The sequence below is a fragment of the Kwoniella dejecticola genome, chromosome 5, assembly GCF_000512565.2.
Source record: "Kwoniella dejecticola CBS 10117 chromosome 5, complete sequence".
NCBI classification, from domain to species: Eukaryota; Fungi; Basidiomycota; class Tremellomycetes; order Tremellales; family Cryptococcaceae; genus Kwoniella; species Kwoniella dejecticola.
The window spans coordinates 1,026,565-1,050,157 of record NC_089305.1 but is presented as its reverse complement, the minus strand read 5'-3'; the positions used below and the strand labels follow the sequence as shown (position 1 = coordinate 1,050,157).

The 23,593-nt window shown below is 48.8% G+C and overlaps 10 protein-coding genes and 1 non-coding gene across 11 annotated transcripts; 4 read left to right on the top strand and 7 right to left on the bottom strand.

Moving 5' to 3' along the window:
- Positions 1-346: 346 nt before the first annotated feature.
- I303_104484 (uncharacterized protein) lies at positions 347-1,619 on the bottom strand (the record flags this gene model as incomplete). Its single annotated transcript, XM_018407837.1, has 2 exons — positions 347-1,412; positions 1,525-1,619. 2 exons carry the CDS (start codon positions 1,617-1,619, stop codon positions 347-349), a joined length of 1,161 nt encoding a protein of 386 aa, XP_018263048.1.
- Positions 1,620-2,137: 518 nt separating this feature from the next.
- Positions 2,138-4,022, bottom strand: I303_104483 (uncharacterized protein; the record flags this gene model as incomplete). The annotated part of the gene is made up of 5 exons (XM_018407838.1): positions 2,138-2,415; positions 2,517-2,884; positions 2,974-3,540; positions 3,610-3,866; positions 3,921-4,022. 5 exons carry the CDS (start codon positions 4,020-4,022, stop codon positions 2,138-2,140), a joined length of 1,572 nt encoding a protein of 523 aa, XP_018263049.1.
- A 387-nt stretch (positions 4,023-4,409) lies between these two features.
- I303_104482 (uncharacterized protein) lies at positions 4,410-5,313 on the top strand (the record flags this gene model as incomplete). The annotated part of the gene is made up of 3 exons (XM_018407839.1): positions 4,410-4,598; positions 4,683-5,073; positions 5,186-5,313. 3 exons carry the CDS (start codon positions 4,410-4,412, stop codon positions 5,311-5,313), a joined length of 708 nt encoding a protein of 235 aa, XP_018263050.1.
- Positions 5,314-5,378: 65 nt separating this feature from the next.
- I303_104481 (uncharacterized protein) lies at positions 5,379-8,233 on the bottom strand (the record flags this gene model as incomplete). Its single annotated transcript, XM_018407840.1, has 9 exons — positions 5,379-5,492; positions 5,558-5,662; positions 5,731-5,874; positions 5,957-6,472; positions 6,529-6,739; positions 6,808-7,217; positions 7,310-7,616; positions 7,687-7,947; positions 8,016-8,233. The coding sequence occupies 9 exons, from the start codon at positions 8,231-8,233 to the stop codon at positions 5,379-5,381; spliced, it is 2,286 nt and encodes a 761-aa protein (XP_018263051.1).
- A 304-nt stretch (positions 8,234-8,537) lies between these two features.
- I303_104480 (uncharacterized protein) lies at positions 8,538-10,710 on the bottom strand (the record flags this gene model as incomplete). Its single annotated transcript, XM_065968968.1, has 7 exons — positions 8,538-8,587; positions 8,645-8,772; positions 8,839-9,077; positions 9,133-10,017; positions 10,120-10,233; positions 10,285-10,381; positions 10,469-10,710. The coding sequence occupies 7 exons, from the start codon at positions 10,708-10,710 to the stop codon at positions 8,538-8,540; spliced, it is 1,755 nt and encodes a 584-aa protein (XP_065825040.1).
- Positions 10,711-11,044: 334 nt separating this feature from the next.
- I303_104479 (uncharacterized protein) lies at positions 11,045-11,921 on the top strand (the record flags this gene model as incomplete). The annotated part of the gene is made up of 2 exons (XM_018407842.1): positions 11,045-11,333; positions 11,395-11,921. 2 exons carry the CDS (start codon positions 11,045-11,047, stop codon positions 11,919-11,921), a joined length of 816 nt encoding a protein of 271 aa, XP_018263053.1.
- Positions 11,922-12,248: 327 nt separating this feature from the next.
- I303_104478 lies at positions 12,249-12,363 on the bottom strand. Its single transcript, XR_001936509.2, has one exon. It is a non-coding gene; the product is annotated as a 5S ribosomal RNA (ribosomal RNA).
- Positions 12,364-12,695: 332 nt separating this feature from the next.
- On the bottom strand, positions 12,696-14,200 carry I303_104477 (uncharacterized protein; the record flags this gene model as incomplete). Its single annotated transcript, XM_018407843.1, has 4 exons — positions 12,696-13,190; positions 13,258-13,687; positions 13,758-13,968; positions 14,038-14,200. 4 exons carry the CDS (start codon positions 14,198-14,200, stop codon positions 12,696-12,698), a joined length of 1,299 nt encoding a protein of 432 aa, XP_018263054.1.
- A 459-nt stretch (positions 14,201-14,659) lies between these two features.
- Positions 14,660-17,630, top strand: I303_104476 (uncharacterized protein; the record flags this gene model as incomplete). Its single annotated transcript, XM_018407844.1, has 13 exons — positions 14,660-14,749; positions 14,827-14,843; positions 14,912-15,456; positions 15,510-15,630; positions 15,696-15,896; positions 15,943-16,026; positions 16,079-16,284; positions 16,346-16,427; positions 16,490-16,699; positions 16,750-16,904; positions 16,979-17,193; positions 17,263-17,522; positions 17,603-17,630. The coding sequence occupies 13 exons, from the start codon at positions 14,660-14,662 to the stop codon at positions 17,628-17,630; spliced, it is 2,214 nt and encodes a 737-aa protein (XP_018263055.1).
- Positions 17,631-18,326: 696 nt separating this feature from the next.
- On the top strand, positions 18,327-20,323 carry I303_104475 (uncharacterized protein; the record flags this gene model as incomplete). Its single annotated transcript, XM_018407845.1, has 12 exons — positions 18,327-18,333; positions 18,426-18,561; positions 18,618-18,646; positions 18,718-18,789; positions 18,874-18,887; positions 18,951-19,042; positions 19,152-19,214; positions 19,294-19,311; positions 19,379-19,548; positions 19,649-20,036; positions 20,103-20,196; positions 20,258-20,323. 12 exons carry the CDS (start codon positions 18,327-18,329, stop codon positions 20,321-20,323), a joined length of 1,149 nt encoding a protein of 382 aa, XP_018263056.1.
- A 511-nt stretch (positions 20,324-20,834) lies between these two features.
- Positions 20,835-23,548, bottom strand: I303_104474 (uncharacterized protein; the record flags this gene model as incomplete). The annotated part of the gene is made up of 16 exons (XM_018407846.1): positions 20,835-20,919; positions 20,994-21,066; positions 21,127-21,197; positions 21,275-21,306; positions 21,375-21,500; positions 21,552-21,735; positions 21,785-21,882; positions 21,939-22,053; positions 22,129-22,263; positions 22,313-22,341; positions 22,395-22,574; positions 22,632-22,755; positions 22,825-23,297; positions 23,361-23,397; positions 23,459-23,471; positions 23,527-23,548. 16 exons carry the CDS (start codon positions 23,546-23,548, stop codon positions 20,835-20,837), a joined length of 1,797 nt encoding a protein of 598 aa, XP_018263057.1.
- Positions 23,549-23,593: the final 45 nt, after the last annotated feature.

Here is a 23,593-nt window from a genome sequence, read left to right as displayed (position 1 = left end):
TAGTATCGGGGAAAGTATAGCTTGGTCAATGCAGCCAGTGAGGTTTGCAGTTATTCATGACTCACCAATGCAACGGACCTCGGTGCCAGAACACACTTCATGCGGCAGATATCTCATCGATGAGATAAATGCATTATGTTCTCCAGAAATGAGGGTCTAGGTCCACATATGTTGGGTGTTTGACATTGCGTTAGACCTTAGCCATGAGGGATTCTCTCACAACGTAAAAGTGGTAATTAAGTGTCTCAAGAAAGTAAGAAGAGATAAGCAAGTGACGTATCAAAAGAGCATCACGCGTGATCACTGAAGCGCAAGTGAGAGACTTTGGCGTGTCGCACCCATCCCATCAGGAGGCAGAACTTCCGGTAGCCCAGCGATCTGGAAGCTTGTCTCTAAGATTATATCCATCAGTCTCTGTCAACTTGTCTTCGAGCGACTCGAGCTTGAGCGAATCTTTGAAATGAGCTAGACTTGAAGGCACATCTAGCTGTTTGTCCGATCGATAGAAGCCTACGCTTATAATTGACTCGGGCGGGATTTCGCGTCCGAGCGACCTGTCACTGGGATGCGGTCCGACTCTCGTGTCGACCTCATTTGAGGGAAGTCGGAAGACTGGCATTAGATCTGCCTGAGTATGATACTTCGCCGAAGAAAGGTGACTGTTTTCTCGCACTGTGTTTTCAATTGCTTTCTTCTGCAGCTCCGTGAAAAGGCATTTCATTTTCTCGACTCTTTGTTGAGTCGTAGATCTCTCATCGTCTGTCCAACTAGCCACGATCTGAGCGTTATGGTCGGTATTAGGGTATTCTCCACTGACTTTTCTTGCCTTAGCTCTCGATCTGGCATTTTTGACTTGCTCAGAAAGATTTTTGATCCGCTTATCGAGGTATGCTGGTGAAATCTTCCGATCGACTTCGTGGATACTGGGTGCATCGAAGCCTCCTTGGGTAGGATTGAATCTTTCCCAATTATTAGGGAAGCCCATCGAAGACGCTCCGTGCAATTTACCGAATTTGTATCTTTTCTCCAGCGGTACAATCGATTCCACAGTCTGTGTTTTAGTGGCAGCCCAGTCGGAGCTCGCTTTCTCCATCGATTCCAAGAAGCCAGGATATCCTATGATCATGGAGTTGAGAGCTCGAGATATACAATCAGCCGCTTTGCCCAAGGTGAACGCGCTAACAGTCTGGCTGAAGGTTTGATTGACAGAATTAAACATATTATCCTTGAAACGTCTGACTACCTCTTGCTCCATCTGCGTTCCAGGCGTACCGTGACTTTCGCTTGGGGTGAACCGAGATTCCAGAAAGGTGAGATAATCCCCATTGATGCTGATCTCGGTACGATGTCCTTCAGGATCGCTCGGTTTGAGGGTACAGCTCACAAGGTCTGTGGCTTGACCTTGGATGATGCTGTCGATGCAATGCTTTGTGAGCTGGGGAAGGGGATGAGGATCAGTAAGTAAAGCGCCCGGGATCGTCTTGGGCAATTGCCGAATCTGGTAAGGGACGTCTGTAGGCGAACGTCGCCTCGCTGAGTTGGGTAGAATGGACTTTCATTCTAGCGAGCTGGTCCTCGAGCTGGCTCTCGTAGTCGCCGGGTGCACTGCTAGCAGTCATCTTTCATGGGTCTATGTGTGGCTGCGAGTCTTCGTGTGGAATGCCGGACGTATGTGGGAAAATATGTTGGCTTTGAAGGTGGGAGATGATGCCCCATCATGCTTTTATGCCCTTTCCGAGGGCTTCCTGCATCCCCGTTAAGCGATATCGCTGTTCATTCAGAGCCCAGACCAAGCTAGCACCTTTGTCGTGACGAAGCACCAAGGACCTGACGTCATGGGGCGATGATGGTTAAGGACAAGGAAGAAGACGAATGAACTGTAATGAGACGATTTGAAAAGGAGGCAGAGCAGAGATCCGAGCGCAAGTAAAATGGAGCGAGTGTATCTGCTCAAGGGAAGGGAAAAGGGCAGAAGGCAAGTAGAAGTATGAGCGAAGCTTTGAAATGCAAGATGTTTGTTGAGCGGACAAAGGAGATATGATTGACACTTCCCGCTGCCCTTGAACGATTTGGTAAGCCTGCTTTGAGTCATAGTCTCGAACGAGTCCCACCATGAGCGCTCGAGGGGTATGCATACCTATTGCCCTTCTATCGAAACATCGTATATCGCTGCTGGTCCTTTCAGATTATAATCTACCTTGGTAATGCTATGCTTTCCTTGCGAATCTAAGAACGCGACTTTGCCCACCAAGGACCCTCCAAGGAAGGGTGCCAGTTCCGTTGTAGAGTTCTTGAAGTTGGCAAAATACTCGGGTATCGTTAACAATCTGATTTTTGACGGTTGACAATCTGATGTCAAGTCGGCCGACGATAGTAGGTATGGCGACAGGTACGTTATCAATGCCGGTGAGAAAGCTATTCGACCCCCCAAAAAGCGATCAATCGGTCAACTTTCCTTCACTTTCCTTTGGATCCTGCATCGAATCACTCAATCGACAGATGCACTCGACACTCACATTTGATCCTTGCTATCTCACCAACCACGCCAACACCGTCCCACAGGCTTAGCTTCTCCCCTAGACTCAACGAAGCATTCTCGAGAGCTCTTCCTACGCCTTCCCAAACCGTATCTCCCCCTGGTTCCTTGCCAAAAAGTAACGTTTCGCACAACCTGTGTCTGACCGGACCCAGCTGTATCTCTTTGCCCGGCAACGAAGGGATGTTGATGACGATAGCGTCTATCGGCTGAGGTGCCGCCGCTGCTGCAGCTGCTGCATCCGCGGCGGCTTGAGCCGTTTTGGCAGCAGCAGCGGCTATGGCGGCTTGTTGTTTTTTCGATTTGTGCGAGTGGTTCGGTGCTGGAGGAGCATTGTCCCCCACCAATCTGATCATATGATCATACAACATCAGCTTGAGAAAGTCTTTGGGACATACCACAAGACGCGTTGATCTAGTCAAAAGACAAAAGCTCACTTCTTCGCGACGTCAAACGAATCATCCTCCTTCTCCGCTCCCACTACCCCTGTTCCTGCTCCAGATGTCACAACTTTATTACCTCCCTTCAATAATGGAACTTCCAAATCATCCCCCGTACATTCATTCCACACGACCTCGGACACTTCTCTGATCAATTTGCTCTTCTCCTCCACCGATATGTCTTCTTTACCCAGAGCAGCCTTCAATTCGGTATCTAGCAATTCATCCTCCTCCAACAACTTTTCTAGGAAAGCACGGCAGTCCGATTCTCCCACTTCAACCGTTGTCGAGCATTCCCATCGTACAACCGAGTCTGTGATCACGAAGACTGTCGTTTCTGTCGAGCCGACATGAACGATAATTCCGCTTGTCGCGCCTAGTGCATATAGAGAGGCTATGGGGGAGGGCAGTAAGGAGAACACTGGTGTGTTGAGGTTTTCGAACGCTAGTTGCGTGTATGATGCTTGGTGTGATAAGGTTAAAGTAGGTGTGGGAGGTGGTATAAGTAACAGCGGATAAGAATTCGACGAGACGGTCAGGCCTAATAGCGAGTAGAGGTGTGTTCTGAAGACGGACAAAGTTGGTAAGAATTGAGGTTATCGTGGACTATCAAGTTAGTTCTATAAGACTTACAACATGTACTCGCGTCCCTCCCAATCATCCACCAGCTTGTTCGATCTGAAAGGCCACCGCAGCTCGTACTTCTGCTCGAATGTGTCTTCCTTCTGAGCATTTGACAGGTCTTCTCCGATTAGCCAACCTGACCTGGATATCACTTCGGCTGCTGGTGCCGGGGTAGCAGTGGCTTCTCCATCCATCGCGACATCGCCATTAGGCTCCTCTAGCTTCGAAGACGATGCTGAAGGGACGGCATAACATGCTCGGAGAGTCTAGTCTCGCTGATAAGCAAGATCACAGGCACGTGTACATGGCACAAAACTCACAGCTGAAGGTCGATTGAAGAGCTCTTGTATGCCGTGCACGGCGCGTAGGTAGTCGGTATCGCAGTGGACGACGACAGCATGTGTGTCACGCAGGTGGGCCATGTTGTCAAAAATGCGATGCTTTTAGTTTTGTGCAGGACTCGATACGGTTTTAAAAGGCAGATATAGCTACGAACATCAACAACATTACGGATGGCTCTGAGACGCGGTTTGTTGATGAGGCAAATTTAGGCTTGCGCGACATCACTTCGTCCAGTTGATCACCAGGCTCGCGTGGCTGAAATTGGTGTTGATTGTATTGAATAGGCTTGCCGGGATGCTATCTTATCGAACATCCCGAAATGTGATGGATGTCGCCATCAGCGTTAAGGCTAGATAATCGAATGGTATTCGTATAGCATATGCATGATTAGAAGAAGGACTGGAGCATCAATTTCATGAACATATATTCACTCCCAATAAAGCGTCCACCGCTGAGCCTGGAATATTATGTCCGAGCATCGATATCTCTCTAAGCCACCTGCTCTGAGCGATCCAATCCGCTTTGAGATATACTACGGCGTCTCCTCGCCATGGGCCTTGTTAGGTGCTCCCGAAGCTGAGCGGATCGCATCAAAATATGGCATCAAGATACATCTCAAGCCTATAGTGGTAGTAGAAGAGAATGGTGGAATACGTGTACGTGTCCATTGCAACTTACACGTCCTTACACGTTGAGTCCCTAAGGGCAACGATCGCTGATGTCGTTGGTGAAAAGAATAGCTGAAAACACGTCATCCGGCAAGACAAGCCTACCACGCCTTAGACCTATACCGCACCTCCAAGTTCCTTGGGATGACGATGAAAGCTTTTCCGAAATACTATCCGCAGCCGGCAGGGACTATCGAGATTGCAGGCCAAGCTATAATTCGAATCCAGCGTAAATTCGGTGTCGGTTCACCGGAAGCGTTGAAATTTAGTTATGAGATCCAAAGATGTATATGGATAACGGAACAAGGCGATCATTCCAAAATCGAGACCCTTCAACAGATAGCTCGGGAAATAGGGTCTGACGAGGAGACCATAAGTGAATGCGTGGTAGATTGTAGAGGGGATGAAGAGGATGAGGGTGTGAAGGAGTGGAAGAGGAATCATGAGGAAGCTGTTGAATTGGGTGAGCAATTTACCATCCTTCTGCGATTTTCAACGCTTGCATCTCCGGAGACTCATTTCGGGTAATGCTGACGGTACTGTTATCCTCTCGGATCTTTTCCTGATTCATAAAGGTATATTCGGAACGCCCAATTACGTTGTCAACGGTGAGATATTCTGGGGACAAGATCGACTGCATTTCGTCGAGATGAGGATAAAAGAATTGGTAGAAGCGGGTGCGAAGCCTGTCCAGTATCCGTGAACCAGTTGGGATTGCGGTATCATTCATATGCAGGGTAGATCATTGTTATTACAGCAGATGTTACCTCACATCGCTTCGTCCCCAGCATACCTCACATCAGCTTCATTCTCCAACCATTCCATCCATTTCTTCAGATATTTACTGCCCTTGCCTACAGTCGACGAGTCTCCAACGACGCACTATACCACCCCATGGATGAGTCATTCGTCAATTTGTCGGCCATTTCGAGCGAACATAGACTCACCAGCTGTCTCTTCGCCCTGGTCATAGCTACATTCAGTCTTCTATATTCACCCAAGAATCCCACTTCTCCAGTCGGATTTGACCTCACCAGCGAGAGGATGATAGCCTAGTCCGATCCCTGAATCAGCTCACCAAGCCGCGCTGCGCTATGTGAAGGGAGGGCGCGTGATTCACCTCTCTTTCCTGACCTTGCAGACCATCGACACTCCCAATGGTCATATCGGGATATTCCTCATGCAGCATACTGGATATCAATGATACTTGAGCCTGGTACGGCGTAACAATTCCAATGTTAGCTGGGTCGACTCCTAGGTCGATCTGAGTGCGGCGCAGCCAGTCAGCCGAGCCTTTCGATAGATGATGTGAGAATACGGATCGGGTGATTGATCAGTGAGCTTACTAATCTTCGAGCCCACTTAGCCACCACAACAGCTTCGTTCTCATTGCTCTTCGATCCCTCTCCCAAATTACCTTTTTCCCTCTTCGAGCTTGCTCCAGCTGACTCATCGTCTCCTTCAGTCCTCTCGTAGAACTCGCACCCCGCCGTATCAAAGAAAACAACTACAGGATCCAGCACATCCTTCCCTTCTTCCGTGCCGCCTATTCCTGAATCCTTGATCGCGGGCAGATCAAGGAGTGTTCGATCAGCTACGCTTGAGTCGGATATCAGGGCGGAAGCGTAGAGCGTTTCCGAAGGGAAAGAAGCTATGAGTCTGTTCATCCTGTATTGAATTTGCAATACCCGTTTTATACCGTCCCCATATAGCGATTCTAGCCGTTCGAAGAGAGTGGTCTCGAGTGTCTTTGGCGGTTTGAGTGTCGTACGTGATTTGACGTTGATTCCGTTCAGCTCTTCGGACAGCCCATCAACAGGCTTCAAAGATTTGTCATCTCTGCTCATTATGGTCGGTGGTAGCTGCGTTCTGGTATCAGCTTCACCCAATGGCTGTGAGAGACTCGGAACGGACATACTTGTTGTGGATCACCGGCCAAGATCAGCTTCTTAGCTTTGAGAATCGGTACCCAGCAGACAGCTTCTACCGCTTGAGTAGCTTCGTCCACTATGGCTACGTCAAATATCATGTTGTTGAGTTGCCGGGATCCTGCACTATGACATGTCGCCAGAACAACTTGGGCTCGAGATACGACAGAAGTGACGACTTTGCCTTCTCTCTGACGATACCTATTGTGGTCGCGTACCATGAGCATAAGCCAAAGGAGGAAAATCTGGCTGAGTATGCGAGTACCCACTCTTTTCGCAATTCCCTGACTTCTTCCCACTTCTTGCCCCTCTCTTTCCCTTTGACACTACCCTTCTCGCCTCTCTTCTTGCCTAGATCGCCCAGATGACCTTGTAACTCGCTTCCTACATCTTTGAGCAGTTCACCTTCGTCCCCATTGGCTGCTCTGTAGTCTAGCGTTTCTCTCACCAGATCTTTATGCACTCTTGTAGGATGACCTAATCTCAGAATGGTTCCGGGAGGTAGAAGATCGGAGTACGGCGGGAGGAGCGACAAAGCATATAAGCGGAGTAAAAGATTATCTAGCGCCAAATTTGATGGGGTCGTGATGAGGATTCGTGGTGGTTGAGAAGTGGAAGAATTTGCGGGACGGCAGAGGAACTGGAAGATCAATTCGATGAGGGCGTGTGTTTTACCAGTCTGAAATCCACATTCAGCTGTATCAGTATACGATGAATGACATAGTCTAAGGCAAATTATGAAGATGGGCATAGAGAATGTACGATACTCACTCCTGGGGGTCCATGTATACAAGCTACATTCTCAGCTTTCAAGCAAAATTCGATGGCTTCTTTTTGCGAATCGTTCAATTTCTCATCAAACCATTTGATACCCTCTTTCGAGCCGTCTTGCGACGGCCTGATAGGCGGAAGGATATCTTTCGACCAAGAAGGTACCTGCAGGCCCAGTAAGGAGTTTATCAGGGGAAAGTTGGAGATATTTGGCGTCGAAGATCCTTCGTCAGGCAGAATAATTCGTTTCAAATGCAGCAGGGTTTTGTCCATCCGATCAAAAGTCACTATATTCGCCAGTTTGAGTCTACCGTTGTCGAAAAGATTAGCATAGTGAGCTCGCATTGTGATGAGGTAGGGTACTGAATGATACGTACAACCTCAATCTTTCAGGCAAATCAATCTCCTTCTTCTCGTCAACAGCAACCACCACTTTCTCCTGAGAGACCTTGTACACTATCCCTTCAACCGCATTTCCATCTTCCGCACCTTCTTTCTTTTTTCCTTTGGCCTTGCTTGTTGTTGAGGAGGACGAAGAGACATGTGCGTCTATACGGACTGGATCTCCACTCCGGAAAGTATGCGGAGGGAGTAAGGGGGATGTATGATATGCCGATGGCCGATTTAGTTCTATCAGACTAGGAAGTGGGTTGTCGTCAGCGTGACCTTAAATCATCATTAATGAAGGAAGTCTGACCGAGCTCACCTCTTCCCACCTAGACCGACACTGATATTACTACATCCCAGACCGCCCAATGCGAGACCCCTCTGCTCTAGTAATTTGGGGGAACATTTCGAATTCAGTAATCGAGTTTGTTCTTCCTCTGCTTTTCGTTCAAGCTCGAGTAAATACTGGTGCCGGCTGATGAATGCTTCGAGCACCGATCGAGAGGGTGTCGCAGGTTCGACGACTGCCAGTACCATGGTCCATGGATATAGCAGCATGGGGTCATAGGAACAATGGCAGATTGCCATAGTTGAATCGAAACGCGGCAACGATGACGAGTGATCGTCATCTCGAATTCGTTTCCAACGGATTCGATCTGCCCACCAAATGCTCACGTTCAGCATCGCATTTCCTCCCCCTGCTCTACTATAAGGGGGAGGATTTGGACAGGAAGCATAAGCAACGCTAGGGTGTCGTCTTGGAAACTGCATGAACATGATACATTGCATACAACATGATCTATACAACGCTCGGAGGACAATGAACACCTTGAAGCGCTATCTACGCTGCCCCCGCTGGCGCATGAGCTCTGAGAAACGACCGCACAGCATCTATCACGGGGAGGTCAGCAGGTGACAACGACGATGAAGACATTAAAGCGTACTCACAGTCCGCATCAGTCAAGCTGGCATCGTCCGCGCCAACTTGCATGTACATCTCCTGTCGATCATGCTTCTTCGCGACTAAAAATCGAGATGAGGTAGATTTGGCGAAGAGCTCGTGTATTGGGGGGCTACTACGTCCCATCAATTCAGCTCGCCGAATGAATGAATGCATATAGTGACGAGAAATGAGAACTCACCTGCACAAAGTCGATCTAAGCTGGATCAGCGATTGATCCGCTATCGTGTCGAATTCTCCCTGAGTGACCCGATCTTTCCCTATCACAGCTATGCAGCTGTTCGCGCCGGTCATTTTGGCTTCGCTAGATATATCGATGACAAGCCTCTTGAACAGCTCAAGAGTGGCTTTAGATGACGGTAGATTGTAAGGAGCAAAAGCGTCCTGGGGCGAGATGATAGCGATCAGAATATTATCGCGCTATAAACAAAATCAGTATGGCCGACATAGCCTAGTGACTACATGTTACACGTACAGTTATCCAAGAAACTCTTCGCTTTTCGTATACATCACCACCGCCATCCGCTCTGATCCAAAGATTGCGGCTCTCCCATTCGAGATCTTCGTCGGGCTTGACAGCTGCCTCCAGCTCGGCCACAGCAATTTTGCTCTGTTCCACATGATGAGGTGTACTTTCCCCGGAAGGTTGTTCCAACGATTTGGCTTGATCGTGCGCGGACACATCGCTCTTAGTCGCGGTTGAAGGCACAGTCTCGACATCAGTTCCCTTTGCGATTGTCGCGCTGGTGGATTTTCCCAAGCCGAAAACGGTTCCGACATTCCCCACAGCATCTCCAATACCTCCCAATCCGAGACCCCATTTCGCTTTACTTTCATCCTCAGGTCTTTTGACGCCTTCTTCCGCCTTGGCTGCCACCGTTGGAGTTGATGGGCGAGATGGTGTCGAGGGTCTTCGTAATTTGGGTACCCATCCCCCTAAAGTCGTCCAGCTCCCTTTTCTAGCAGCTTGAGACTTGCGCCCCAGGCCAAGATTCAAGCCGAAACCTAAGGACTGTCTATCTTCTTTCACAAGTATCGGCGGTATCGCGGGCGGCGGAATGGTAGCCTTCACTAGATTGTGCAGGAAACGAAGCAACGACGGGTCGTCCAGCTGATCGTCATGATGTAAAGGTCCTTCTGGAGATACGAGAAGTAACGACCCTTCAATGGAAAACTCGTATTCACTAAAGATGGATTTAGGACGGGAGCAACTAGGATAACTCCCTATCCAGTCTGAAATGGATGGTGAAGAGAGGTGTGTGGATTCGAACTGGAATGCGAAGCGGGTGAAGTATTTGTCGAGGGTATTCGATGTGGACTTTGACGGTGTCTCATGGCTACTGAGCGGACCGTGTAATAGCTATGAAGGCAGTATGGAGCAGTCAGTGAAGTAATCAAGGCGAAGGGTATTCTGCGCGACTTAAGTCAAGCAAGGTGAGGGGAATTGCATCGATGCACTTACCCGGAAGTCTTCGTAACCTCTAGCCAGTCCATCAACGAGCATCTCGTCAGATGTTCCTTGAGATCCGGAGATGGGATCGCTCCTCTCATTGTCCAAATGGGACAGGGTGATACACTAAGCATATCTTAGCGAGACTGCACTGCCGTTCACGATTCATGAACTCACGACATATATGAAGAAATCCGGCTCAGGTGTATATACGATCATCCTGCTTCTATTTCCATGTATCGATGTGTACTTGTCAGAGCTATCAATGAGCATGCTAATCCGCTGATGATCAGCGATAATGACAGGGACAAGCCAGCCGAACACGCCGTTGTGACGCGAAGGGTATGGTGTTATGACTCACTTTGCGAAACCCATCAGACCCTTTGCGAGACCTACCTGCCTCAGCATCTTATCTCTACTGACGCCCCCAGCTTCTCTAGACGTGTAGAAGAGGATCTGAGCAGCTTCCTTGATATCATCATCCTCATCTTTGTTGTCGGTCCGGGGTATGTCAGGCTTGATAGTTGGGTTGAAGATTACGAAGTGAGATAAGCTGGCTGGCAATACCTTACTGGGACCAGCAGACGAGTTGTCGTGCGGCATCACGTCTTCTCAGCTTCCGGGTTACCCTAGCTTCGACGCGAAGAGCTTGCGGTCTGTCAAATACAGATGATTTATCTTGACAGTACTGTTCGACTATTCCTCCACATTGAGTTGATCCGCGTCGTTATTGCTGAGCTCGTCCCTCCACATCACAGTGCTCGAGCCCTCCACATATCCCGGCTATCAGGCACAGACCTCCACACCGAGGTCCACTTGTCAACAATGTATAAAAGAGGGTTCGCCTCATGTCAAACGATTCCAGAAGGGCCAGACTACCAAGCATTCTCATCCGACCGGTTGCGAAACAACTTCCAGCAGGTTGAAGAGCTATACAATGTCAAGAGGAAAGACGATTGTGCTTATCACCGGTGCCAACACCGGTATAGGGTACCAAACCGTCCGCCACCTGCTCGCTTCCGACACGTCTTACCATGTCCTACTCGGAGCAAGGTCCGAAGAGAAGGCCAGAAAAGCCATCGAGACGCTTATCACAGAGTATTCAGGCACCACTTCCTCCATCTCACATATCGTGGTTGATCTCGAATCGGATGAATCGATCTCAAAGGCTTTTGAAATGATTTCATCAATCACAGATCGTTTGGATGTTTTGATCAACAATGCAGGTAAGCTGGTCTGCGTCGGATCTGGCTTGCATGAAGCCTCAGCTGATTGACCGTCCTTCAGGTGTTGAGCTTGACGTATTCGGACCAAATGAAGGTCTGACCACTAGACAGATCTTCGACCGAACATTCACTACCAACGTGGCGGGACCACAAATCCTGACCACCGCATTCATACCATTACTCCTAAAATCGGATGATCCCAGATTACTGTTCCTGACCAGCGGAACGGCATCGTTCAAATTATCTGCCAATCCAGATTTCATGTTAAACAAATCACCTGCCAAGGGATGGCCTAAACCGTTTCAAAGGGAACTCCCAGCATACAAGTCTTCGAAGGTAGCGCTCAACATGATCATGCGGGACTGGCACCGAATCCTCAAGGAGGATGGCGTTAAAGTATGGACCGTCAATCCTGGATTTGTTGCCACCGGACTTGGAGGTGATACAGAGACCCTTAAAAAGCTAGGTGCGGGAGATCCCGCTGGGAGTGGGGCGTTTGTCGTCTCGGTCATTGAGGGCAAGAGGGATGCGGATGTTGGAAGGACTGTTCAGCAGAAATGGCTATACGGCGATATACTTCCGTTTTGAGTACCATGACTCGTAGGGCTTCCATGATGGGATCCGATATGTCACACCTGGCATCTGTTGAATGTGTCGAGGACGTTGACCGGTAGCAACGACCAATTCTTCGGAGAAATTTATGATCAGGTACCATCATGAGCGGACAATTTTCGCCAACGAAACATAAAGGCTCGAGCACACACACACACACACACACACACTCTGTGCCCTGAGTTACTGCATCTTGTCGATCCTCACAGTCGCGGATCTCCAAAAAAGAAAAGAAAGAGTTATCCTACGTCTTCTTGATGGTCTGTTTGGGAAGATGAACTCGATGGCAAGAAAAAATGCAAAAACTACAGCACCCGGGATTCCCAAGTGGTCCCCCACCTTGGTACTAACCGAGCGATATCCAACTTAACTGCGGGGAGCAGACGGGACCCGGTGCTTTCTGGATTCTATGGCCGTAGATGAAAGTCTGCCTCTGAAAAGACGTCTATATACTCTGTGGGGTTTTTCAAAATGCGATTTTTGTGCTTTCTGAAAGCCGATCCGGAAAGCACCGGGTCCCGTCTGCTCCCCGCAGCAGCGGTGAAGGTCGAGGGAAAAGCTTGAAACGATGTCACCAGGCTAGTCCGGCCACAAGTCGAAGTCACTTCGTTGAAAGTATGCACTTGAGTGGAATCTATGCATGACAGGGGATATATCGTGAATTCATGATCATGGCGCATTTCTGTCATATAGGGCTTCTGAGGGTTACCAACTTGTGAATACGGGAGCTGCTAGTACGGCTATCTTGAGTTATACTTTCCAACTACCTTTCCGTTTCGACTGCAACCTTGTACCCGCAAACATCAACATCGAGCCGACTAAGACCGTCACACCTGCCCAGATTGTCGGTGCGTGAAAGCCGTATTTGTCAAGTAAGGCACCTTGGATGGGTGATCCCGACAACGCCGCGAAGGAGAAGATCACCATTCCCCATCCAGTTCTAACACCGACTTCGTTCATATTCTTCGCAAAGGCTAAGCAGGCCGGAACCATGAGGGAGACATATGCTCCGGAGAAGAACCCGTATAGCATGGCTACAACAATCAGTCCCCCGACCGAGCCTGCTCCGAAGATCGTGAAGACCATTGCGCCGGTGAAGAAAGAGCAGACCGTTATCATGTTAAGTGATCCAAATTTGTCGGCAAGATGATTAGGAATGATTCGACCGAAGATCGAAGCCGCGTTGAGTATCGCCAAGGTATACTGAGTGAGATTTTCGGGTAGTCCATGTTTTTCTCCGTAGACCTGCGTTCCCAAGAGATCTTAGCGTCCCACGTCCTCAGCAAAGTCGGCCTCGAGATCGAAAACTCACCTGAAGATAGTAGATGGGAAAGAATTGTCCCCAGGTGATGCAGAAGAAGCCAGCAATGACCAAGCAGAACGGCAAGTCGGCGAACAAAGCTTTCGGCGAAGGTCTAGTGACATATATCTTGGGCGGGACACGCGTCTTGAAACATAGGCAGGCGATAATCAAGCACCCCATCAGGAGAAAGCCGGTATATTGGACGGATCTTTCGAAGCTGTGAGTTCGTAATAGTCGATTCAACATGATCGGTAACACGATGGCGCCTGTCGAAGAGCCAGTGACGGCTATCCCCATGGCTAAAGCCCTTTTCTTCTGGAAATATTGTGACATAATCGAGAAAGAAGGTAGGAGGATGATACCGATGCCGATTCCGAGTCCTAAAGCCTGAGCTAAAATTGTTTGCCAAAATCTCTTACACAGAGAAGTCATGAAGATGCTAATGTGCATCAAGACCGTCAGTTAGGCCAAGTCAAGCCAGTCACGTATCAGCGAAAAGATGGACTTACCAAACGACGTAGAGGGCCGTGCCGGAATACATCATGTAGTAGAAATAGCCTTTATCGTACAATGGGCCAGTCACAGCACCGAAGGCAAATTGGAAGAACAGCTGAACCGATCCAATCCATGATATATCGGACGCGGTAACTTCGGGATATTCGACAATGTAGTATGACTGGAAGACACCGAAAGAATTGGCATACCCAAAGGTAGCGAACACTGAAGCCATTCATTTGACATATCTTCGTGAGTTGACTTTGACAGCATGGTAGGCTCGATCAAACTCACTGGTCAGCCATGCACCAAGTACGCAAAGCCATGCCCTCAGTCCTCCATCTGGTATATCTGCTCCCGGAGCTGTCGGCGGAGGGTTGGGCGTTTTTTCGACGTCGGCAGAGAGGTCTCGTGGCGAATTCAAGGTTGATGTGGGAGTAGAAGTATCGGCTGACATGATGAGTGAAATTTTTTATGTAAAGCGCTCTGTGTTGCCAGCCTTTCTGATATGCTCAGGTGACTTCTCACATCGTTCTTACATCTTTTATATGATAATTGAGTCCAGATGCATATTGTGAGGCATGATGGATCATTCAGCTACCAACGCACTGGCCCGGAGCCATTGAGTGTGATCGAACGGACTCAGCCGCGGGGGAATCCGCTCCACCTCAACGCGCAAACATTCACCTCCACACGCCTTGTCCTCCTGTGTCCGAAGCCGAGCATATCGTTCTTTCACCTGTCTCTCATTTCTGAATGCATCTTTGATAATGCCTAGCTGATTAGACAGGCCGACCGCTCCTCTTCACGTACAGATTCAGAGAAACTGACCTCGGCGTGGGCCACGTGAGAAGTACATCCTCGCCTTTTGATTGACAAGTTGATCCGTCCGAACCGCCGATGCCCATTCGCGAAAATGTATACATCGACCAGTAGTGCAACTGCTCGATCAGAAGAGGAGGATCAGCCTGAGGAGAGGAGAAAGATCAAGCGACCGAGAGCAAAGGTGTGTCCCGCCATTAGGCGTGAGACCCTTTACGCTGGGCACACCATCACTGTCAGCTGATGCTCGTGTATATTTAGCTCACATGCTTGAATTGGTAAATCTGCACTGCTCCATATTAGAGTCGGAGTTAGGATGGTAATGACTGACATCTTCTCACCTTAGTAAAAGAAGGAAGACCAAATGCGATAAGACACTGCCATGCTCGTCTTGTATAACAAGGGGAGAAGGTGGTTCATGCCATTACGAAGAAGGCTACGAACCTATACAGACACACCCTTCATCCAGCAATCAAGAATTTAAGGCTATCCAGGATAGACTCGAAAGAATTGAAGCGGCCCTGACCACTCATACGTTACACTCTCACCTATCCCCGGCAGCAACTGCTCAATCGAAATTGACAAACGGTAGAAGTGAAAACGACACGTCGGTCCGGGCGGCGACAGAAGAGCGTGCGCACGGTGTGCTCGTCGCCTCGAGGACGAAACCGAATCATGGCCCTTCACCTATCTATCAGAATCACTATGAGCAAGAGACGATCCAAAGTCGCACGACAGCGCCAGAGATATGGCCCAATATCGTGCTTACCAGTACTTATCGACGATCGGCCCGATGGCATCGCGAGATGCATTCGATATTGGAGACTTTGCCGAATCAGGCTCAGATGGATTATATTCTGGATTTCTACTTTTTAGAATTACAAATCATTGGTGTGTGCGGGACCTCTCCAAGACCCGGCGATGACGACTGACAGATCATGCAGGTATGCACATCATGAGATCGGTATTCATGAGCGAGATGGACAGATTTGTTCAGCTAAAATCGTTAAATCTCCAATCTTCGGTCGATCCAGCTTGGCTGGCTCAGGTGGTTTGCATCTTATGGTTGGCGGAGCCTTTTCCCAGGGTTGTCAAAGGACTACCAGGCTAAGCTGATACATATATCACAGGGTTACATGCCATTTTTTGGCGGAAAATGACACGAGGTTAAATTCAAGCGCGGCAATCAGTATCGGTCTGACAAAGGCTTCAACCGTGGACCTCGCCTTTAGGCTGTATGACGCTCTGGAGATGGCCTTGAATTGTGCGGGATGGCTATTCAGACCGCAAATCCGAGTACTACAAACATTACTTGTAGCTATCTATCTGAAGTAGGTGACACTGGGTACCAGTGAGATTACGCTAATGAGATCACAGCATGCAAGGCTGTTATCATACCGGTCGACTGTATGGTCCGCCGCCTGACTGGTCCTGCTGTCTATGGTTTGACATTGCGGTTGGGTAAGTTCAAGCTATACTGTCTCGCCATCTACTTTGCTGATCGAATATTCAGAATATGCAAAGGCTTGGAACTGCACCTCGATCCGTCGATAGCGGAAATTGTCAAGATGCAAGATCCAGCCTTACCGCCCTCTCGACCTGTTTACAGCGCGCAGGTGATACGGCGCGCATTCCACGACTTGCTTCTGTTTGATACTTACACCATCATCAACTCGTCAGACATTACTCGAACTCTGTTTCCATATTCTTTTCCAGATGGTATGTACACCTCACATTCTTGATCGAGCGTGTACCATTCGCTCATCGCCGGGTGTCGCAGATTCCTTCTTGACACCGCCTCCAGTCAATTATTCAGAAGAATCCTTGACCTCGGAAGCTTTACCGTGTTCACGGACTGACAAGTACGTACATGATTCAAACCACTTAGCCGAGGAATGAGCTGTTTCTGATGCGATTATCGCAGAACCGATTTTATCTGGACATTACACCAAAATCTGATCTCGCAGGAATGGCGTAAGATCGTGAATGTACTGGAAAAGTTAGACGACGTGCCCTATTCGATGGTGATGGAACGAAGTCAAGTCCTTCGGGATGGATTTACGGACTTTCTAGCTCTCAAAGCGGATGACGGACTGAATCAGTACGAAACAGATGCCTTTGCTCTCACATATAGGTGAGGTCACATATGGCATCCGCAGGGCACCTCTGAAAGGCCTTTCATAGTTCGTATCAACAGCGATTTCTGCGACTGCATCGGCCCTTCTTCATAAGGGGATACCAAGATCATCGTTACGAGCATTCTAGGATTACTGTCATTGCTGCTGCTAGACAGATTGCCAAGACGCACAGAAGGTTGTTGTTAGATAGCTCAGGTCATTGTGCGTCCTCTTCAATCCTTCCCCGACTATAGCCAAGATCGTTTTGTTGATGACTTTGGGCTACCTTTGTCTAGCAATTGTGAAGAGTGCGGTCTTCATGTTTCAGCATCACATAACGGCTTTACCGATCTTACTGCTTAATGCGCTTTATGATCGGTCTTCAGCCCATCAGATGCGTCAGGAACTCTCCGAATCCTCTGCTGCTTTTCTGAAATCGTATCAATCCAATTTTCCGCTGCATATACATGTTTCCGCAAAGGGAGTTTGTATAGCAAATGAAATGATCAAGGTGTGTAGGCGGAGGTATGATCTGACTTGAAGAGCTTACTATGCTCATGCTTCATTCCCTTTTACACAGGTCATCGATAACCCGCCTGCGAGCTTCGACAACATCGAAGAGATCCTTCAGGATGTGAATACTAAAGCAAAAGAGACGGAAAATGTAATGCTTGGTCGTCCTGTGCCCCAGCAAGTCGATGCGTCAGACACCGGTATATCGCAGCCTTTCGTTCGGGAGGATGGTCAGAATTTCGGTGTGATGCCAAGTCAAACATCGATCCAACCGTTAGGCGATTTTACTCTCTTGCCCAGTGCCGAACAGAACTGGTGGGACACAGAGTGAGTTGATCGCCTGTGAGATCCCTCGAGGTGTAACAACGGTGAAACCCAAGAGTAATGCTAATTTCCGCTTGAAACAGCTGGACTATGTTCTTACGGGACATTTAATGCTTGTAAGGGCTGAATCTTCCCAAATGACAGGCGTATGCGATGCTTGTAGAGTGGAATATGGAAATTCAAGAGATTGAGGCACATGAATGTATGGGCTTCATTGCATACGCATACGAAGGTGACTCGAAGCAAAGTGTCCTGCACTCCGAATCGGCCGACCGTGTCGTGAATGCTTTCATCATTGGGAATAGCGTCCAAGCTGCCAGGCTTAGATCAAGCCAGCAGAAAGAGGTCACGTTGTGATCGCGTGGCATGACCGAAATAAACTCGGACACCGAAAAAGCCAAAATCCGTGAATTCGGTCAAAATTACGTACAAAATCTGTTTACACACGGACGGGTCATGACAATCGCGACCTCCTAATTGTGAAGAATCGATCAGCTTTCACATTCATCAGTGAGATCTCAATTGATATGTGTGAGACCGAAGTATCTCATCTCTCAGGCACACATGTGATTATCGCAGAGCTTCTGACTCGGTGAAGTGACTCGACTGACACCGCCTTGCAAGATGACGGACGAGTTTGTCGACATGTATGAGATGCTTGACCGAGATTGTACGACGTATAAGAAGAACCTCTCCGAGACGACCAGCTTAGACGAGACATACTCACCCTTGAACGGCTAAAGCCATCTACAATCGGACGAGTGGACAATTGAATCAACTCACTGACCTCGAGGTCTTAACACAATCATGAGCTGTAAGTAACTCACGTCACCAAGACGTTGATCTGACATGGTGGAGATTCATCGAAACGAGCTTCTCACGCTGAATATACGATCGCGTGCCCAGGCTACATATACTCAAACGACAGTTATGCTCCGATCCCATTCCCGTGCAATACCGTCAATGGGTCTGCCAATTTGATCACTGGTCAAGTATCGTATTCGAGCTACGGGTATGAGCCTGCTCAATCGGCCACACAAGGGTAAGTGCGATGGTCACTGTAGTATCTATCCGACCGACATGCTGAGACATGCGTAGATTCCTTGTCCTGTTCTGCGTTGGCTTTGGTGAGTCTCCTTCTGCCGATACAAATACCTCTCAGACTAATGGATGTGATCGATTGCTGGAATGACCTCAGCTGCGCAATTGCTCTTGAGTATCTACTGGAAATGTTGGTGGACTATACCTACTTTGGTAGCAGGTACAGCCAGTGAGTCGCAGCTGCTCATCCTCCGCTCGTGAGAAGATTCATGTCTGTTACATCGTGAAGCTGAAACGCTGTCACTGCTACCAGTCGAGTGTGTCGGAGTGAGCATCTGATGATCGTATTCCAAACAACGGAACATGGGTTGACCCTGTTGTCTCGCACAGTGGGGCGGGAGATTGTGGAGCATCTATTCGTGGTATTGGGATATCAATGAAGGCGGCTATTGGTATTCGCAATTCGGCGCTTTCATCATGCAGTGAGTGAAAAATCCCTTCTTTCCGTACGGGTCAAGGTGATGCACCTCACCTGCTTGTCTTTTCTCGACTTGTGAAGCTGATACTGATATGACCACAACGTATCTCCAGGATTTGTTGTCTCGTCATTGCGCCGACTTTCTTCTCGGCGGCCAATTACCTTCTATTTGGCAGGTGAGTATTCACCCTCTCAATTTCTCATCTGCGGACGCGACAGAAAAGCTGATTCACATCATGTGGTTTCGATCTGCAGAATTATCGAGAATGCAGGGTGAGTCCTTACTTGTCTTGGGGGAAACGAAAGTCCAGACTAATCTCGAGGGCGTCACGATTTGTAGACCAGAGTATAGCTCTTTACATACTCAATCATCCTCGACAATCTTCGTTATTGCCGACATCGTTTGTCTCGTCATCCAGGCTGCCGGAGGTGGAATCGCAGGCACAGCAGGTGATTCGCAAGGTGCGAATACGGGAGCATACATCATGACTGGTGGTGTAGTCGTACAGCGTGAGCGATCCTTCATTCCATCTGGATCGCCCGGATCGAACGCATAATCATCATGGCTGACCGCTGTTGCGCTTTTTCATTGACTCTACGTATCGCTCAGTCGTGGTCACTGTGCTTTTCATCGCCCTTTTCTGCGAATGGTTATGGCGTAGAAAACATTTCTCTCCAGCTAAGAAGCAATACAATCCATTTGCTCGTTTCTACAGAAAGAGAAATCACACCAAGCGCAACAACAGAAACACCGTCAACAACACCGAGAATGCTTCCTTCAACGAGGGCGTGGACTCGTCGGGTACAGCCATGGAACAATTACCATCCTCAAGATGGCAAAAGGATAAAAGTCGGACCAATAGCTCTACCTCGCCTCTCAATACCTTGCACGGTAACGACAATGCCCCTGTCAATGTAACAGCTCATCGGTTGTCCGAGAGACAGATCAACCTGATGGTGGGCTTGATCAGCGCGGGTACATTGCTCATCGTCATCAGGTAAGTCTGAGACCTTACTCAGTGATTCAGGGAACGGCAAGCTGAAAACTCAACGCGTTTCGATAGATCTTTTTATCGATCCGTCGAGCTATCCAATGGGTGGGAGGGGCCTATCGCTACTAACGAGCCCCTCTTCCTAGGTCTAGATGGTGCTCTGATGGTGAGTGTCAAAGGCCTCAACTTATGATCAAATCTCTTGCATAGACTAATATGTTTATCAGTTCATCTTCGTATACCTTTACGCCTTCATCCATCCTGGATTGGCATTTGGCCGAAGATTATTTTGAAGGACTTAAAATCTACCTCCCGAAAAGTCTCCACGAAGAAACTTAAGAGGCACATCAGGAGAGAACCATAGAATACAGTACCATTGAGTTACAAATCAGAAGTAAGAATAATGTTCAGCGTGGTGCGAGGTTTCGCCGTCCGAAATGCTGGACTTGTCTCAATTTTCCATACGATGCAAAGCCATAGATCGACATCAGAATCAGAGAAATGCATCACCGAGGTATCTAACCGATCAATAGCCAAAGTGAGCCCGTTGTCTGTGTCTGTGTCTGTCAAACAAACGGTGCAGATATTTTTGGTGACATTACATCCTTGACCAAAGTCTGGAATTACAGCAGGCACATTGACCCGATTACACAGAAAGTCGTGTCCATGAGGTCGAATGAGGGCGTGTGTGCTACAAGTCTTCAGCAGGAGTCAGAGTGTATGTGTACGAGCACTATCTATGCGCTGAAGTTCAGGTCGATGGTCCTGAACGCATCGCTGTTCCCCTCCACTCAGTGGCCCGTCTTAGATTTCAGGCAAGCCGTTTGGTGATGTGAATATACTGACGTCGGCCGCCCATAGACTCTGGATAGCTTCAAGACAGGATGCACTACGAAGGATAATGTGAGCATAAGGATCATTTTTGTTCCACATACAGGAAAGCGAACCTCTCTGCGTACTCACGCTAATTTGATATGTGACATATTTTGCAGAGTATTACAAATGAATTGCACGTCCTTCTCATAGGATGCAGCAGCTGTACTATAGCATTAGCACTCGAAGTCATTCCCAGATAGAGCTCGGTCAAACCACTCACTGAACGCATCCCCGGCAGCTTCTAAGCGCTTACTCTCCCATACTAGAAGGCAAGCGACCCGAACCCATATGCTGAGTTGAATGATTGATGTTAGCACTCGTCCGTAGTCATGACCGCCCCGAACGTCCCCTTCAGATAGGACACTTACATGATAGCGAAAACATTGATGTCACCAATACCCTGACACAACAAGTCAGTTGTAGTTTCTGAAGGATTCACTTATCGGTCCAACAGGATATTCTACGTACGGAATCCTTCAGTAGATGCAATATACCTAGTATCCGCCTCGCTACTTCTAGTGCTCTCGGATCCGGTCTGCCTAGAGATCGATCAAGGGAATACAAGAACATCTCGGTACATAGCGTGATGAGTTGCTACATGCAGCACGTCAGTCACATTGCATTTGGTAATAAGGTTCGACTCACCAAAGTAGCGGTATCGGACCTGATGGTCGGTCTACCCTCTTCATCTTTCTCAGTCTTCTTCAGTTCCGGAGGTATGTTGGAGTTGAGCATCTTCAGAGAGCTTTCCAGCCGTTCTTGCTCAGCCCGCTCCTTCGGCCGAAGGGAAACCTGGTGCATCAATTCTGCTGCGCATAGCAAATATCCACTGCGTGATCGTTAGTATCGAACAAAGAACAGGCCAGGATTGTACACACAATTCTGGAATATGCTTTTCATCGCACGAATGAAAAGTCGATGTCGAATCAAATATATCGGTTATGCGACGATCGCAAGTTGACAAATGACTGTCCGCCTGGATCCATGCCATGAGCTATCGGACTTGTTGTGATCCAGGGTAGATATGCTCACAGTTTCATACTCCTCCCACGGTCGAGGCAAAGGGGTTGTTATCCGACCAAGATCGAATCCGGATGACAGCTCAAAGCCGACACATACACACTTATGAACCAGGTATAATGTCCAGCTGAGTTTCGCGCCAGGCCAATCAGCTCTCAAACCCGTTATGATGGGATGAGGGTCTGTGTGTAAAATCGCTTACAAGGCGTAGATGCGGTCTGCGAGCTCGACGTGAGTCGTAGCTCTAGGGAGGTAAGTTTCGGCCGCGGTCATCTTCGTGATGTTATCCAGATCAACGGATGACTCGATCCGATCCAAGCCCACGGCGACAGCGAGTCTACACTGGACATTAGCTGTATCATGCGTCAAATCAGCATCTCACGTACCCGATCGTTTGACCCATTATAGCCCACCCCTGTTTGCATATACGTCAGACTGAGCCCCTGGACATGAATTACTCCGGCTCACCTCTCGCTGGCGATTCAATCCGAACAAATAAGTTACTACCATGGTCCCCGCGCGAATTGCGTCGAAAATGGAGTGTTCAGAGGCTAGCGCTTCGTCAATGAGCTGTTTTGCTCTGGTAAAGAATGTCTTTTCCTGCTTGCGTAGGGACTCTAGCGGTGATTGACGACAGGTCATGAGATACTGGGGAGGGAGAACGAGATCAGCTAACCTTTTTGCTCGTGGGGTGAAACAACTAACGATGGCGTTCAAGAGACAGGGGTGGGGTCGTTCGAGCGGCTCAGTCGACTGCAGCCTCTTGTAGAATGAGGATATATGCATGTCGACCCCCATGAGACGCTGGCCTGTGAAGTATAGCAACAGTCTGCTTGCGATATCAGTATCCTATACGCGCTCCGCCATAGAGGTTTGGAGGTGAAGGAGTGGAACTTACAGATGATCTCGCTCGATCTCACTAAGCTCCTTTTGGTTGATGTCCTGCATGTTTCCTGCCAGCTGACCTCCTAGGAGAGCTGTGATATCGACACTATCCCATGGTGCAGGTAGATCCTGAAGACTCCCCATCATAGGAGGTAATAGTCCCACCATACCCTGCATCCAATTGTCCTCATTGGGGGTCATGGCCGGCTGTGGTGGTGCAAGTAGCAGGGAAGGGTCTAGGCTATACGAGTTCTGAGAGGGTGCGGTGAAAGACGAACCCGAAGGCGCATTATTCGAACTTGAGGATTCGCCAGACTGGGGAAACGGGTCGTAGGAGAACGAGTGATGCGGGATCGGCGGGTGAGCCTGCTCGTTCGACTCGGATCGAGACAAAGGGGCTCTATCCCGTCGTGTTACGGGTTGATAAATGCATTCCCTGTTCTTCCTCACGCAATTTGCGCAGGCTGGCTTCTGTGCAGGACATCGCTGATGATGCCTGAATGTCAGCTTCTACTGGTCATAAGCGGAATCATATTGTGTCGTACTCACGACTTTACGGGATTTGCATGCTTGACAAGCGTCACCCCTAGCAAAGCACCATCGGTCCATCAGTGACCCATGCGTGCGTCCATGTGCACACTTCTCACCTTGCGAGCGGTCCTGTCGTATAGGAGTGAGCACAGACGAAAACACATATCCGGACTGGAACACTCACTGGTCTTGGTTGCGGCAGGCATGTCCGGTCTTCCAAGCGTTGCATTCCTCATGGACCAGCCGCTGCT